Below are 14,407 nucleotides of genomic sequence, written 5' to 3' on the forward strand. Positions count from 1 at the left end.
TATCCATCAGCTGGGAACCTAGCATTCAGAACACCTAAGTTTATGGGGGACACCTGAATCAAACCACCACAGGCCGCCACAGGAAGCGGGTCGTGCAGGAAGCCTCTAGAATCCGGTGATGTCCCTGGCTTTCGGGGGGGGGGGATGATGTTGAGAATCAAGGACCAACACCCGTCGGGGCAGAGCAGAGTGATGTAGCAAGGATGACTTCTGCCATGCCCCTGCTGGACTTTCAGGCCTGGAGAGGGAGCTGGGCACTTTGGAGAGGCTGGTGTGGACGTCCTGTCCAACTGTCCGTCCACGTGCCTGCTCCCCATCCCCCGCAGAGCCCACACAGCAGAGTGCAGGCTCTCAGTGGCCCTGCTTTGCTCCCTAAAGCTCACCGTGACTTTGGCTACTTTTACGGCTCAAGCTATGTGGCAGCCCCCGACGGCAGCCGGACGCCTGGGCTCTCGCGGAACCAGGACGGGCTGCTGGTCGCCGAGCTCGACCTCAACCTCTGCCAGCAGATGAGTGACATCTGGAGCTTCAAGGTGGGTTCTCTGCTTAGCCCCCGGGCCCCCCAGCTGGCAGGGGCAGAAACTAGAGTGGTGGGCTTACACCTAGAGCCAGCTGGCAGGAGGCACCCACTCCCACCCTGCCGCTCCCTGCTGAGCCCAGGCCTTGGGCTCTGCCTCCCTGCAGGCCGGGGGCGGGGCGCCTTGGGTCAGGCCCTGTCCTGGCTGCAGGCCACCCTAACTTCTCACGTCAGACTTTCATTCCAGGCGCCTTCACACAAATTCATCACAATTCCGTTTGTCCAGAGAACGCAGCCGAATGGTTTCTATAATCCTTTTTTCCTTTCTGGACATTTGCACTTGTCACATGATAAATGTGTGTGTGTCTCGTTCTGCCTGTGACCAGACCGCACAGCCCAGGCCTTGACAATAGTGGGAAACAGGTCACGTGGAGGGATTGGACCGGGGCCCGCCTCTCCCTCCACTCTGCTCAGTTCCCCTGAGCAAGCGCCTTCTGCTCCCAGGCCTTCGCAGTCCCCGTGGTGAAAGTCTTGTCTTTTGTTTTTGTTTTTGTTTTTCGAAGTAGGGGCTCACTCTAGCTCAGGCTGACTTGGAATTCATTATGTAGTCTCAGGGTGGCCCCTAACCCACAGCGATCCTCCTACCTCTGCCTCCCGAGTGCTGGGATTAAAGGCGTGCGGCACCACCACGCCTGGCTGAAGGTTTTGTCTTTGAGACTAAACACCAGTCTGGGTGTGGAACCCTTGGGAAGGTTCATGGCTGTCAGGTTGCACTTACATTTAGCAATGTTTCCCCTATTACAGCCCCTGATTATAGGAAAAATCATACAGAAAAGGAATGCCTACTGTATGCCTGAATGGTAGCCATGAGCTCTACTTCTTTCTCCCCTATTTGCCTGAGCGAGGGCCCCCCCATCATATCCCCCAGGCTCAGCATCTCAAACAAACAGGACACCGCCCATGAGAGGGTCTTCTGACCACTGACTGTGGGCCATTCACATTAATGGAGGATTCTACAAGTCAGAAATTGGAGCCAAGAATACTGGCCAGCTCTCTTTTTAAAAATTATTTATTTATGAGAGCGTGTGTGTGTGTGTGTGTGTGTGTGTGTGTGTGTGAAAGAGAGAGAGAGAGAAAGAGAGAGAGAGAGAGAGAGAGAGAGGGAGGGAGAGAGAGGGAGGGAGGGAGAATGGGCATGCCAGGGCCTCTAGTGACTGCAAATGAACTCTATGCACGTGACACCTTGTGCATTTGGCTTATGTGGGTTGTGGGTTCTGGGTAATTGAACCTGGGTTCTTAGGCTTTGCAGGCAAATGACTTAACTGCTGAACCATCTCTCCAGCCCAGGCTTGCTAACTTTGATGGGTGTGAGTTCAGTGCCAGGCAGTTAAAGGAGTTGGCACGTGAGAGTAAGAAAGACAGGAGGATAGGAAGGACAGAGGAAAGGCGTGCCTGGCTGTGAGCAACTTGGGTGGTCTTTACCACCCTCCAGTCCTAATCTCCATTTGCTTCCATAGTGAGGGGCTTCATGGAGCAGACAGACCTCAAGCTTCGTCAAGAGACCTGAGTTTGAGTTCTCAGTCTTCCCTGCTCCTGGCTGGTGACCCCAAGCGCCCCTCTCCTCTCTGGGTCGAAGACTGCTCTTCTGGCCTTCTTTAGAACCACAGCACAGCTGGTGGCTCCTCCATCCTGCCTGGGAACAGACCTCGCCCCCCAGAGGGGAGGTCATAGTACACAGGCTGGGCCGGCTGTGTGAACCACCCTGTTACCCATGAACTTCACTGGACTCAGGGCTCAGGCCACGCGGGGCTTGTTGGTTTCTCCATTACAGTCTGAACTTATCCTGTGGGCCGCCATGGTGGAGACATTCCTGTCTCGTGACTGCCTCCTAGTGGCAAGTGGTGGTGGCAAGTAAGGTGTAGGTGGTTTTCAAACTGGAACCCCCAGGTTACGTTTATTTTGTTTGCAGATGACAGGCAGATACGAGATGTATGCCCAGGAGCTTGCCGAAGCTGTTAGACCCAACTACACCCCCACCGTCGTGAGGGAGGACCTGACCTCGAAGCCTGCCTGTCCAAGCGGGTTAGGCGGGGAACACCGTCCCTAGGCCCCGTGGAGGAGTTTTAAAATGCACGGGTGGGTTTTTAAATGCCCGCCCGTGGGGAGGGTGGGGTAGTGGTGGGGGACTGCTGAAAATGAATACAGGGTTTTCTTCTGGGTGTGACAAACGTTTGGGGATTCGGGTAATGTTTCAACATTGCAAAATGATCAAAGATAACTGAATTGCACACTTCAAAATGCTTCAGATTTTTGGCCTGGAGAGATGGCTTAGTGGCTAAGGCGCTTGTCCGCAAAGTCTAAGGACCCAGGTTCAACTCCCCAGGACTCACGTTAGCCAGATTCACAAGGTGGCACATGCGTCTGGAGTTTGTTTACAGGGCTAGAGTCCCTGGTGCACATCTGCTTCTTTCTCTCTCCCTCTCTTTCTAATAAATATGATAAAGTATTAAAAATATTTTATACTCATGGCCTGGATATCCATGACCTCACAGTGCCTGACACTACCTACACAAGACCAGCATAATAGGAGGAAAAGATCATGACATCAACATAAAAGAGAGACTGATTGAGAGGGGGAGGGGATATGATGGAGAGTGGAGTTTCAAAGGGGAAAGTGGGGGGAGGGAGGGCATTACCCTGGGATATTGTTTACGATTATGGAAGTTGTCAATAAAAAATATAAGAAATAATTTTACACTCATCTTAAACAACAACCAAATTTTATTAAGGAACCATAAAAAGAACAAGTGAAATCCAGCAATAGCATGTGGAGATGGTTAGAGCAGAGATAAATAAATAGAAACCATAAAAACAATAAAGTCAATGAATATGAGGCACATTATGGTGACTCACTTTTCCCTGGGGTCTGGGTCTTTTATTTTGGTAAAGCATTGGAAAGCACTATTAAGCACTGTGAAAATTACTTAATGAGATATCCTGACTGTAGGCCTTCCTTCTGATGTTTGTTTATTTATTTATTTATTTATTTATTTATTTATTTATTTATTTATTTGGTAAATGAGCAAAGATACTGAGAAATGGGCCACTTTGATTTATTTATTTTTAGGGTGTTTGTTTGTTTGTTTGTTTCGAGGTAGAATCTCACTCTAGCCCAGGCTGACCTGGAATTCACTATGTAGTCTCAAGGTGGCCTTGAACTCACGGCGGTTGTCCTGCCTCTGCCTCCCCAGCGCTAGGATTAAAGGCGTGTGCCGCCATGCCCGGCTTCTACCTTAATTTTTGAAGACAGCATCTTTCACTTAACCTTCAGCTCACCCATTGCGTTAGACTAGTATAATGGTTAAGTTCTGTTGTCCACTGGTCCCATTAGGAATCCACAGACATTCCTCTTTGTTGGGTCTCTGAGGTTGCTTCCAGGAAGGACTGACTGAAGGAGGGAGGTCCTTCCTCTGGAGTGAGCCCACCTCCAGAGTGGTGGCCCTCCTGGCTTGACGTGGCCCCCTCCTCCCACCTGGTGACCTGCGCGCTGGCTGGTGAGCGCCTCCACCCGCCGAGCACCTCTGCTGTTCGCTGTCCTTCCTGATCAGACCCAAGTTTCCTCAGCCCCAGGAGGCCTCCAGGCCTTCAGTGCCGGACTGGGACTGCCGAGGCCTCCAGCTGCCAGGTTTCCTGACTCCCGAGACTGCAGACTGCTATTATTGGACAGCCTTAAGCTAATCCAATAAATTTCCTTGTTTGGTTTTTCAAGGTAGGGCTTCACTCTAGCCCAGACTGACCTAGAACTCACTATGCAGTCTCAGGGTGGCCTCCACCTCATGGCGGTCCTCCTACCTCTGCCTCCCAAGTGCTGGGATTAAAGGCCTAATAAATTCCCCCTTTTTTAAAAAATTGTTATTTTTATTTATTTATTTGAGAGTGACAGACAGAGAGAGAGAAAGAGGCAGATAGAGAGAGAGAGAATGAGCGCACCAGGGCTTCCAGCCACTGCAAACGAATTCCAGACGCGTGCGCCCCCTTGTGCATCTGGCTAACGTGGGTCCTGGGGAGTCGAGCCTCGAACCAGGGTCCTTAGGCTTCACAGGCAAGCGCTTAACCGCTAAGCCATCTCTCCAGCCCCAAACTCCCTTTTTTAATACAATTCATTTTAACCATTCTGTTCCTCTGGAGAACCCTGACTAATGACAACTAGGTACCCAGAAAGCCCAGGAATTCCCCCCTCTCTGTCCCCAGCACTGGGAGCATAGGCACATATCACCCTGCCTGGCTTTTTTTTTTTTTTTTTTTTTTGGTTTTTCGAGGTAGGGTCTCACTCTAGCCCAGGCTGACCTGGAATTCACTATGGAGTCTCTCAGGGTGGCCTCGAACTCACGGCGATCCTCCTACCTCTGCCTCCCGAGTGCTGGGATTAATGGCGTGCGCCACAACGCCCAGCTGACTTATTTATATCCTCTTAGATTTTGATTAGCCCTCCCTGCACCTTACGGAAAGCTTTCTTTATTTGATCTAATGTGGCAACATGAGGGCAGGCAGTTCTGGAGGCTGCGTTAACATCTTGACAAGGATGCTGACCATGTGGGAAAAGAAAGAGCAGAGGAGGGCTGGAGGGATGGGTTAGCGGTTAAGCCAAAGGACCCAGGTTCGATTCCCCAGGACCCACATTAGCCTGATCCACAAGGGGCGCACACATCTGGAGTTTGTTTGCAGCGGCTGGAGGCTGTGGCGCACCTATTCTCTCTCTCTCTCTTTCTCCCTTTCTTTGTCAAATAAATAAAGAAAAAGAAAAAGAAAAAAAAAAGAAAGAGACAGGATGTCAGGAGACCTAGGTTTTATTTCTCTGCTATCATTCACTGGTCATGTGACTTGGTATTCTGAGAGAAATCTTCCTTTCCTGCACAGTGAGGAAGCGGATGGATGGGTGTGTGTGTGTGTGTGACTTCCAGTTTTGGTAACTTCTGAGCCAGTAACTGGGAACTGACCCAGCTTTAAGACTGGCTAGGGAATGAGCCAGGCAGGCCACGAACAGGCCCTGGAAGAGAAAGGGGCAGGGAGAAGGAAGCTGTAGGAAGGAAGGGCACGCCAGGCTAATGGGATAATTGGATAATCCTGGAGCTCGGGGCTGCCAGGCTGGGGCCAGCTGTGAGCGGCAGACACAAATAGCACTGGCCAAGCCAAGTGGGTGCAGGAAGCAGCTTGCTGAGAGAGCGGGGGAGGGGCGCGGGAGACTGAGGGCGGAGGGCAGGGATCCCCTGCTGTGGGGCTGTGGAGGGCGGGCCCTGGGGGAACTTGGACTCTGATCCTGTTAGCTGAGATTAGTCGGGGACCCTGACTCTTCTTCGGCACCAAGGAACACCCTCAGAGACCATGGACTTCTCCTGGCATTGGGGTGCCCTGGCTACCAAGGATGCGTAGGTACCACAAAGCTCTCATGCCTCCCCATTGGAGGTTACCACCCCTGACAATATGGCTGGACCCTTCTAAAAATCATTCTGGCTCCGTGGCTCAGGGGATCCCTCTATTTCTGAATCCATCAGTGGTGTTGGGCAGAGAACAAAATATATTTGGGGGCAGGAGAGGTTGCTTAGTGGTTAAAGAGCTTGCCTGCAAAGCCTAAGGACCCAGGTTTGATTCCCCAGTACTCACATAAAGCCAGATGCACAAGGTGGCACATGCATCTGGAGTTCATTTGCAGTGGCTAGAGGCCCTGGCATGCTCATAATCTCTCTCTCACTCATAAATAAATAAAATATTAAAAATATATATTTTGGGGCTGGAGAGATGGCTTAGCGGTTAAGCGCTTGCCTGTGAAGCCTAAGGACCCCGGTTCGAGGCTCGGTTCCCCAGGACCCACGTTAGCCAGATGCACAAGGGGGCGCACGCGTCTGGAGTTCGTTTGCAGAGGCTGGAAGCCCTGGCGCACCCATTCTCTCTCTCTCCCTCTATCTGTCTTTCTCTCTGTGTCTGTTGCTCTCAAATAAATAAATAAAAAATTAAAAAAATATATATATATTTTTTGGACAGGTGTCTCATCTGGGAGGCAGAACCTTGACTCCACTCACATAATTCATGAGACAATCTCCTTGGACCTCAGTTAGTTTATCCATAAAATAGAGGCAATAATCAGCTTGCTTAATGCAGAGCTGTTGTGAAGATAAAATGAGATCATGATTGGGTCAGTTATGAGAAATTTATAAGTGCTCTGTGAAGTACCTTAGTCTTAGCTTTGGATCGAATTTTGTGAAATTTTTATGAAAGCAAGTTTTGTGAGTTATAATTTCTACCATTATAAGATAATATCAGACTAGATGATTTTTAAATACTCTTCTAATGATTCCAATTCCTATAAAAATCTTACCTTAGGACCAGGCATGGTGGCACACACCTTTAATCCCAGCAGTTGGGAGGTAAAGGTAGGAGGATTGCTGTGAGTTCGAGGCCACCCTGAGACTCCATAGTGAATTCCAGGCCAGCCTGGGCTAGATTGAGACCCTACCTTGAAAAACCAGAAAAAAACAAATCTTACCTTTGGGGCTGAAGCAATGGATCATCAGTTGCAAAGCCTGGTGGCTTGTGTTCAAGTACCCAGCACCCACATAAAGCCAGATTTACAAAGTGGTTCATGCATCTGGAATTTGCAGTGACAACTTGCCCTGACATGCCCATTCTTTCCCTCTCTCCTTGCAAATAAATAAATAATAATATAAAACAATTCTTACCTTTGCATCTTTTCATACTATAAGGAAAGGAGGAAGGAAAGTAGAAGCCAGTTTTATCCATGAATATAAATATAAAATACTGTAAATAAGCCACTTATAGCAGTGCAGAAGAAACAACATAAACCATAAGATAAACCATTAAGATTTATCTCTGGGGCTGGAGAGAGATGGCTCAGCAGTTAAGGCACTTGCTGGCAAAGCCAAAGGACCCAGATTCAATTCCCCAGTACCCACATAAGCCGCACAAGGTGGCATGTACGTCTGGAGTTCATTTGCAGTGGCTAGAAGCCCTGACATGCTCATTCTCTCTGTCTCTCAAATAAATAAATAAAATATTTTAAAAGGTCTGGAAAAAATGGCTTAGCAGTTAAGTGCTTGCCTGTGAAGCCTAAGGACTCCAATTTGAAGCTTGATTCCCCAGGACCCACGTAAGCCAGATGCACAAGGCGGTGCATGCATCTGGAGTTTGTTTGCACTGGCTAAAGGCCCTGGCATGCCTATTCTCTCTCCTTCTCTATCTGTCACTCTCAAATAAAAATTTTTAAAATATATATTAAAAAAGATTTATCTCTTGGGCTGGAGAGATGGCTTGGAGGTTAAGCGCTTGCCTGTGAAGCCTAAGGACCCCGGTTCGAGGCTTGATTCCCCAGGCCCCACGTTAGCCAGATGCTCAAGGGGGCTCACGCGTCTGGAGTTCGTTTGCAGTGGCTGGAAGCCTGGTGTGCCCATTCTCTCTCTCTCTCTCTCTCTCTCTCTTTCTCTCTCTTTTTCTCTCTGCCTCTTTCTCTCTCTGTCACTCTCACATAAATAAATAAATAAAAAAGATTTATCTCTGGAATGAAATGATAATGACTGAATGGGTAATAAGTACCATCCATATTAATAAATTAACACTACAGGAGTACCTCAATAGATGTAGATATTGATTTTTTTTTTTTGAGACAGGGTCTTGCCCAGGTTGGCCTCAAACTTGTAATACTCTACCTCAGACTCCCCAAATGTTGGAATTACAGATATGGGCCAAAATGTAAAAATAAAAATAAATGCATTTGGGCCTTGGGAAATGGTTCAGCAGTTAAAGGTACTTGCTTGCAAAGCCTGATGGGCCCAGCTTCAACTCCCTAGTGCCCACATGAAGCCACATACACTAAGTGGCACATGCCTCTGGAGTTCGTTTTGCAGCAGCTAGAGGCCCTGGTACACTCATTCTCTCTCTCCGCTGGTTGTGGTGGTGCATACCTTTAATACCAGCCCTCTGAAGGCAGAGAGGTAGGAGGATCTCTGTGAGTTCAAGGCCAGCCTAGGACTACATAGCAAATTCCAAGTTAGCCTGGGCTCAAGAGAGATCCTGCCTCAAACCCACCCCCCACAAAAACAATCCATATCAAACATAGTCAATAGACATTTGATAAGACTAAGTCTATACTATTCAATATAGCACTAAAGGAGCCAAGAGCGCACTAAGACATTAAAAAGAAAAGATACAGGGTGAATCCACTCTTGGGCAGAAAAATATTCTCCGAAGTATTTTTGTACTAATAAGACTTCATCAAGTATGTTGACTATAATATGATCAATTTTTAAAAAAAATCCAAAGCCAGGCGTGGTGGCACACGCCTTTAATCCCAACACTTGGGAGACAGAAGTAGGAGGATTGCCATGAGTTCGAGGCCACCCTGAGACTACACAGTGAATTCCAGGTCAGCCTGGGCTAGAGCGATACCCTACCTCGAAAAAAAAAAAAAAATCCCAGGCTGAAGAGATGGCTTAGCAGTCAAGGCACTTGCCTACAAAGCCTAAAGACCCATGTTCAACTCTTCAGATCCCATGCAAGCCACATGCCCAAGGAGGCATGAGTGCAAGGTCATAATGTGCACAAGACGGCACACATGTCTAGAGTTTGATTGCAGTGGCTGGTGGCTCTGGAGCGCCAATTCTCATTCTTTCTCTTGCTCTCTCATTCTCCTCTCTAATAATAATAATAATAATGGCTGGAGGGATGGCTTAGCGGTTAAGGCTTTTGCCTGCAAAACCAAAGGAGCTCAGTTTGATTCCCCGAGAACCACATAAGCTGTTTCCAGTGGCTGGAGGCCCTGGTGCACCCATTCTCTCACTCTCTCAAATAAATAAATAAAATTAAAATAATAATAAGAAGAAAATTTTAAATCCCAGCTGGAACCAGGCATGGTAGTGCACGCTTTTAATCCCAGTACTCAGGAGGCAGAGGTTGGAGGATCAACGTGAGTTCAAGGCTAGCCTGTGACTACAGAGTGAGTTCTAGGTCATCCTGGGCTAAAGTGAGACCCTACCTAGAAAACACCACCACCAACACAAAATTCGGGCTGGAGAGATGGCTCAGTGATTAAGGTACTTGCTTGCAATGCCTCATGGTCTGGGTTTGATTCCCCAGTACCTACAGAAAGCCAGAGGCACAAACTGGCACATGCATCTGAAGTTCATTTGCAGTGGCAAGAGGCCATGGTGCACCCACTCTCTCTTTCTGTCTTTCTCTCCGTGTTTACAAATTAATAATACATAAATATATTTTTAAATTCCAAATGGGAAGCACTCGGGAGGCAGAGGTAGGAGGATCACCATGAGTTTGAGGGCAGTCTGAGACTACATAGTGAATTCCCGGTCAGCCTGGGCTGGAGCGAGACCCTACCTTGGAAACCCCCCCACCCAAAAAGAAATCCCAAATGGGGGCTGGAGAGCTAGCTCAGTAGTTGAAGGGGCCTGCTTACAAAGTCTGCCAGCCTGGGATATTTGCGCCACATAAGCTGGACATGAAAAGGGGTGCACATGTCTGGTGTCTGTTTCCAGTGGTAAGAGGTGCTGGTGCAGCCACACCCACAAAAACATGCAAAGAAGTAATGAAACGGTTAAAATCAACCACAGCAAAACTAAAAAGTAATTTATATTATTTATTTATTTATTTTATTTGTTTGTTTGTTTTGAGGTAGGGTCTCACTCTAGCCCAGGCTGACCTGGAATTCACTATGTAGTCTCAGGGTGGCCTCGAACTCCCAGCGATCCTCCTACCTCTGCCTCCCGAGTGCTGGGACTAAAGGTGTGCGCCACCACACCTGGCTTATATAATTTATACTAGTAACAAGACTAGAGGATAATCAGGTGTTAAGTCTTATAAAAACACACAATAAAGAAGTAGAACTACAAAAAGTACTCAGAGCATAATAAGCATGCACACTAAGTACTCAGATCATACTAACTATGCAGACTAAGTACCCAGAGCTGATAACTGAGCACACTGTCGCTGAGTACCCACAGCTTGTCAGTTAAATGACAACATAGATCAAATGGTTCTAACGGACATTTACAGGGCATTCTATCCAAACGCTACAGAATACACTTTCTTCTTGGCAGTCCACAGAGCTTTCTCTAAAATAGATCATACATGAGAACACACAGCAAGTGTCAACAAGTGTAAAAAGATAGAAATAACTTAAAAAAATTATTATTGCTGGGTGTGGTGGCGCACGCCTTTAATCCTAGCACTCGGGATGCAGAGGTAGGAGCATCACCATAGGTTCGAGGCCACCCTGAGACTACATAGTGAATTCCAGGTCAGCCTGGGCCAGAGTGAGACCCTACCTTGAAAAACAACAAAATAACAACAACAACAAAATTATTATTAACAACGTATGTTATATGGCTACAGCATGTGTTGGTTCCAGCTTCTAAAATTCCATCTGAACACAATGGAATAAAACTAAAAATCAACATCAAGAAAAACTACCAAAACACACTATTGAATGCTGAATGTGTCATTGAAGAAATCAAGAAGGAAATTTTAGCCAGGTGTGGAGGCACACACCTTTAATCTCAGCACTGGGGAGGAAGAGGTAGCAGGATCACCATGAGTTCAAGGCCACCCTGAGACTACATAGTGAATTCCAGGTCAGCCTGGGCTAGTGTGAGACCCGACCTCGAAAATTTTTTTTTTTTTTTTTTTTTTTTTTTTTAAATGTTAGGGTGATTTATAAGCCCTGCTCTGGGCAGTTCCAGTTTGTTTACAATGACGAGTTATCTAACTCTGAACATACTGCACATGGCAATTAGAAGTCATCTCGGGAAGAGAAAACCCACAGCACACAAGCCACAGAGAACAGCAAAGGACACAGAGGACAGGGCGGCGCGTGTTTATTATGATAGGAAAGACTACTCCCTAGGAATTTTAACAAACAAGAACATTTTGCTGGGAGAACAAGACACTAGGATACAAAATTACAAGTGTTTTAACTCCAGGTCTGTCCCCAGCTCCACCAAGAAGCAAATGGAAAGACAGTTGAAGCAAACAGGCAATTCTGTAAAACTAGACTTAGAAACCCTACAAATCTGATTAAAATCTAAAACTTGTTTTGCTTTAAAAAATTTAATATATCAAAAGGCCTGCTTTAGTGACATGCTAAAATCCCACCAAAAAATAACCCCAACACCCCCTTGTCAGTAACAAAGTTGACCAGCCAACTCATACTTCTAAACCCACGTGTGGACAAGTGCGTGTGTGTCTTCTAGAGTTAGACACGGGGCTCAGAGACTGCAAGTAATGTGTACCTATCGCCTGCAAAAAATGGGCAGGGAAATCCTGGTAAAATGAGGAACAGTCCCAAATAACCAATTTTTCTAGTACTATGTTCCCCACTGCTACTTCCTTTACTTACAAAGGGGACCCTTGAACCAAATAATTTACCTCACATTTGGCACCCAGTGACCAGGATGTTTGTTTTCTTTAGAAAAACACACATATCCACAACCCTTATATAATTTTTTTGTTTTTACATTTAAATATAAAAATACTACTTTTGCTTTGTGTTATAAATGGAGGACCAAGCAGTAAAGAACTTTTCTTCTCTTAAGGTAGGACAGGCATCTGTTGTTGCTGAGCTGCTGTTTGTGAAGGGTGTGGGTGGCTCCAAGCAAGAGAAACACAAGAGGTAAACTAACCCCCAGTTCTTGCTCTTCTCCTAACCTCCACTAGTGAGAGTTGGTTTAATCTTAAGAATTGAAGGAGACATGCCATCATAAGTAGTCAGCCTGCCCTTCCAGCTGTCCTTTAGAGGAAGTTCTCCCCTCCTTCACACGCTGCTTTGTGCAGAGGTGACATCTACCAAACAAGGACACCTCCAGAGAGAAGCAGTCACCACCTTTCCCTGCGCCCACCCACACATTAGAAAGGAAGAAAATGGGGGCCGGGTACATGGAGATTAAGAACTTGACCCCTCTATCCTGACCAAGGAAAAGCAAGGTTCACTGGGCATGAGGAATAAAAAGACCTTGAAATCCCACTTTTGAGTAATGAGGATAATTAAGACACCAGGGAGAGGGAGAGTTGCAGTGGGATGAAGAGCTGGGAAGGGCTCAGTCGCTGGAAGCATCGTCCCCTTAGTTTTTGTACTGGAAGGGCTCGTCGCCAGTCTCGTTGAGAAGACACGTACGGATGATGGCCTCTGTCACTGCAAAGGGGTCGCAGTTGGCAGAAGGGCGCCGGTCTTCGAAATAACCCCTCTTCTCCTGGCCAACAGACCGGGGAATGCGGATGCTGGCACTGCGGTTGGCAACACCGGCGGAAAAGTCGTTGATGTTGGAGGTCTCGTGGAAGCCAGTCAGGCGCCGGGCATTGTCCAGGCCTCCCTTGGGATCGTAGGCACGGATGTGGTACTGGTGCCGCTTGCTGAGTTTCTCAATGGCCTCCTCAATGTACTTCAGGCCATTCTCCTCCCGCATGGCCTTCGTGCTGAAGTTGGTATGGCAGCCTGCGCCGTTCCAGTTCCCAGGAATGGGCTTAGGGTCAAAGGTTGCTATCACGCCAAAGTCTTCACATACACGATGTAAGATAAAGCGGGCCACCCACAGGTGATCTCCCATGCGGATTCCTTCACAGGGTCCAATTTGGAATTCCCACTGGGCAGGCATGACCTCGGCATTTGTTCCCGTGATCTTGACTCCAGCATATAAGCAGGCCCGGTAGTGAGCCTCCACGATGTCTCTGCCATAGGCTTTGTCAGCTCCCACACCACAGTAATACGGGCCTTGGGGCCCAGGGAAGCCATTGGAAGGCCAACCAAAGGGGTGCCCATCCGTCCCCATGAGAGTGTATTCCTGCTCCATTCCAAACCAGGGGTGCTGGTTGCTGACCATGTCCATGATCCGCTTACAGGTGTGCCTTAAATTGGTTTCGGCAGGCTTCCGATTATACTTGAAAACTTCACAGAACACCAGCTTGTTGGGATCCTTGCGGAAAGGGTCACGGAACATGGCAACTGGGAGGAGGTACATGTCACTGTTGGAGCCTTCAGACTGGAAAGTGCTAGAGCCATCAAAATTCCATTCCGGCAACTCTTCTACACACTTGGGCTCACAGTCCAGGGTGCGGGTCTTGCAGCGCAGCCCTTCTCCGGTACCATCGATCCAGACATACATGGCTTGGACTTTCTCGCCTTGAGGCAGGGCCATGTACATCTGCTTGATGCCTTTGTTCAAGTTGGAACTTGCTGAGGTGGCCATGGTGGAAGGCGTTCTGGGCGGCCGCGGGCAGGCGGGAAGGAAGGTGGGCAGGCGGCGAGAGCGAGGTGGAGAGAGAGCGCGGAGAGGAGATCGGTGTACGGTTCAGACGCTGCGCTCGGCTCCCATTCTCGGCTCTGCCGAAAATTTTTTTTTTAATTCCTAGAATTGGGGTTGGAGAGATGAGTTAGAGGTTAGTGAAGGCACTGGCCTGCAAAGCCCAAGATTGCTTGTTCAAATCTCCAGGTCCCACATAGCCAGGTGGGAAAGTGATGCAAGCGTGCAATGTCACACAGGTGCACAAGGAGGCGCAGGCATCTGGAGTTCCTTCACAGGGTCTGAAAGGCCTTGACTCGTTCATTGTCTCTCAAAAAAAAGGCTGAGCCGGGCGTGGTGGCGCACGCCTTTAATTCCAGCTCTGGGGAGGCAGAGGTAGGAGGATCGCTGTGAGTTCGAGGCCACCCTGAGACTCCATAGTGAATTCCTGGGCTAGAGTGAGACCCTACCTTGAAAAACCAAAAAGAAAAAAAAAAAAAAGACTGGACCTCGAGGCTGGATTCCCCAGTACCCATGTAAGCCAGATGCACAAAGGGGAGCATGCTTCTGAAGTTCTTTTGCAGTGGCTGGAGGTCCT

At 48.0% G+C, this 14,407-nt stretch overlaps 2 protein-coding genes across 4 annotated transcripts in view; one reads left to right on the forward strand and one right to left on the reverse strand.

Moving 5' to 3' along the window:
* The window catches only part of Upb1 (beta-ureidopropionase 1), a 39,539-nt gene extending 36,724 nt beyond the window's left edge, over window positions 1–2,815 (forward strand). For 2 of the 3 annotated variants that reach the window (XM_045132921.1, XM_012952296.2), the window contains exons 9-10: window positions 379–533; window positions 2,487–2,815. In XM_045132921.1, coding sequence (XP_044988856.1) covers window positions 379–533; window positions 2,487–2,624 — 293 coding nt within the window. In that variant the 3' untranslated portion in view covers window positions 2,625–2,815. Of the gene's footprint in view, window positions 1–378; window positions 534–2,034; window positions 2,447–2,486 lie in introns of those variants that run through there. The other variant, XM_045132922.1, reaches the window with a different exon arrangement.
* A 9,654-nt stretch (window positions 2,816–12,469) lies between these two features.
* On the reverse strand, window positions 12,470–13,908 carry LOC123454243 (glutamine synthetase). Its single transcript, XM_045133083.1, has one exon. The coding sequence runs from the start codon at window positions 13,774–13,776 to the stop codon at window positions 12,655–12,657; it is 1,122 nt and encodes a 373-aa protein (XP_044989018.1). The 5' UTR covers window positions 13,777–13,908; the 3' UTR covers window positions 12,470–12,654.
* Between the last annotated feature and the right edge of the window lie 499 nt (window positions 13,909–14,407).

The sequence above is a fragment of the Jaculus jaculus genome, chromosome 13 (genome assembly GCF_020740685.1).
Source record: "Jaculus jaculus isolate mJacJac1 chromosome 13, mJacJac1.mat.Y.cur, whole genome shotgun sequence".
NCBI classification, from domain to species: domain Eukaryota; kingdom Metazoa; phylum Chordata; class Mammalia; order Rodentia; family Dipodidae; genus Jaculus; species Jaculus jaculus.

Coding starts and splice junctions, on each gene's coding strand:
- LOC123454243 (XM_045133083.1), bottom strand. CDS start 13,776: ATGGCCACCTCAGCAAGTTCCAACTTGAACAAAGGCATCAAGCAGATG.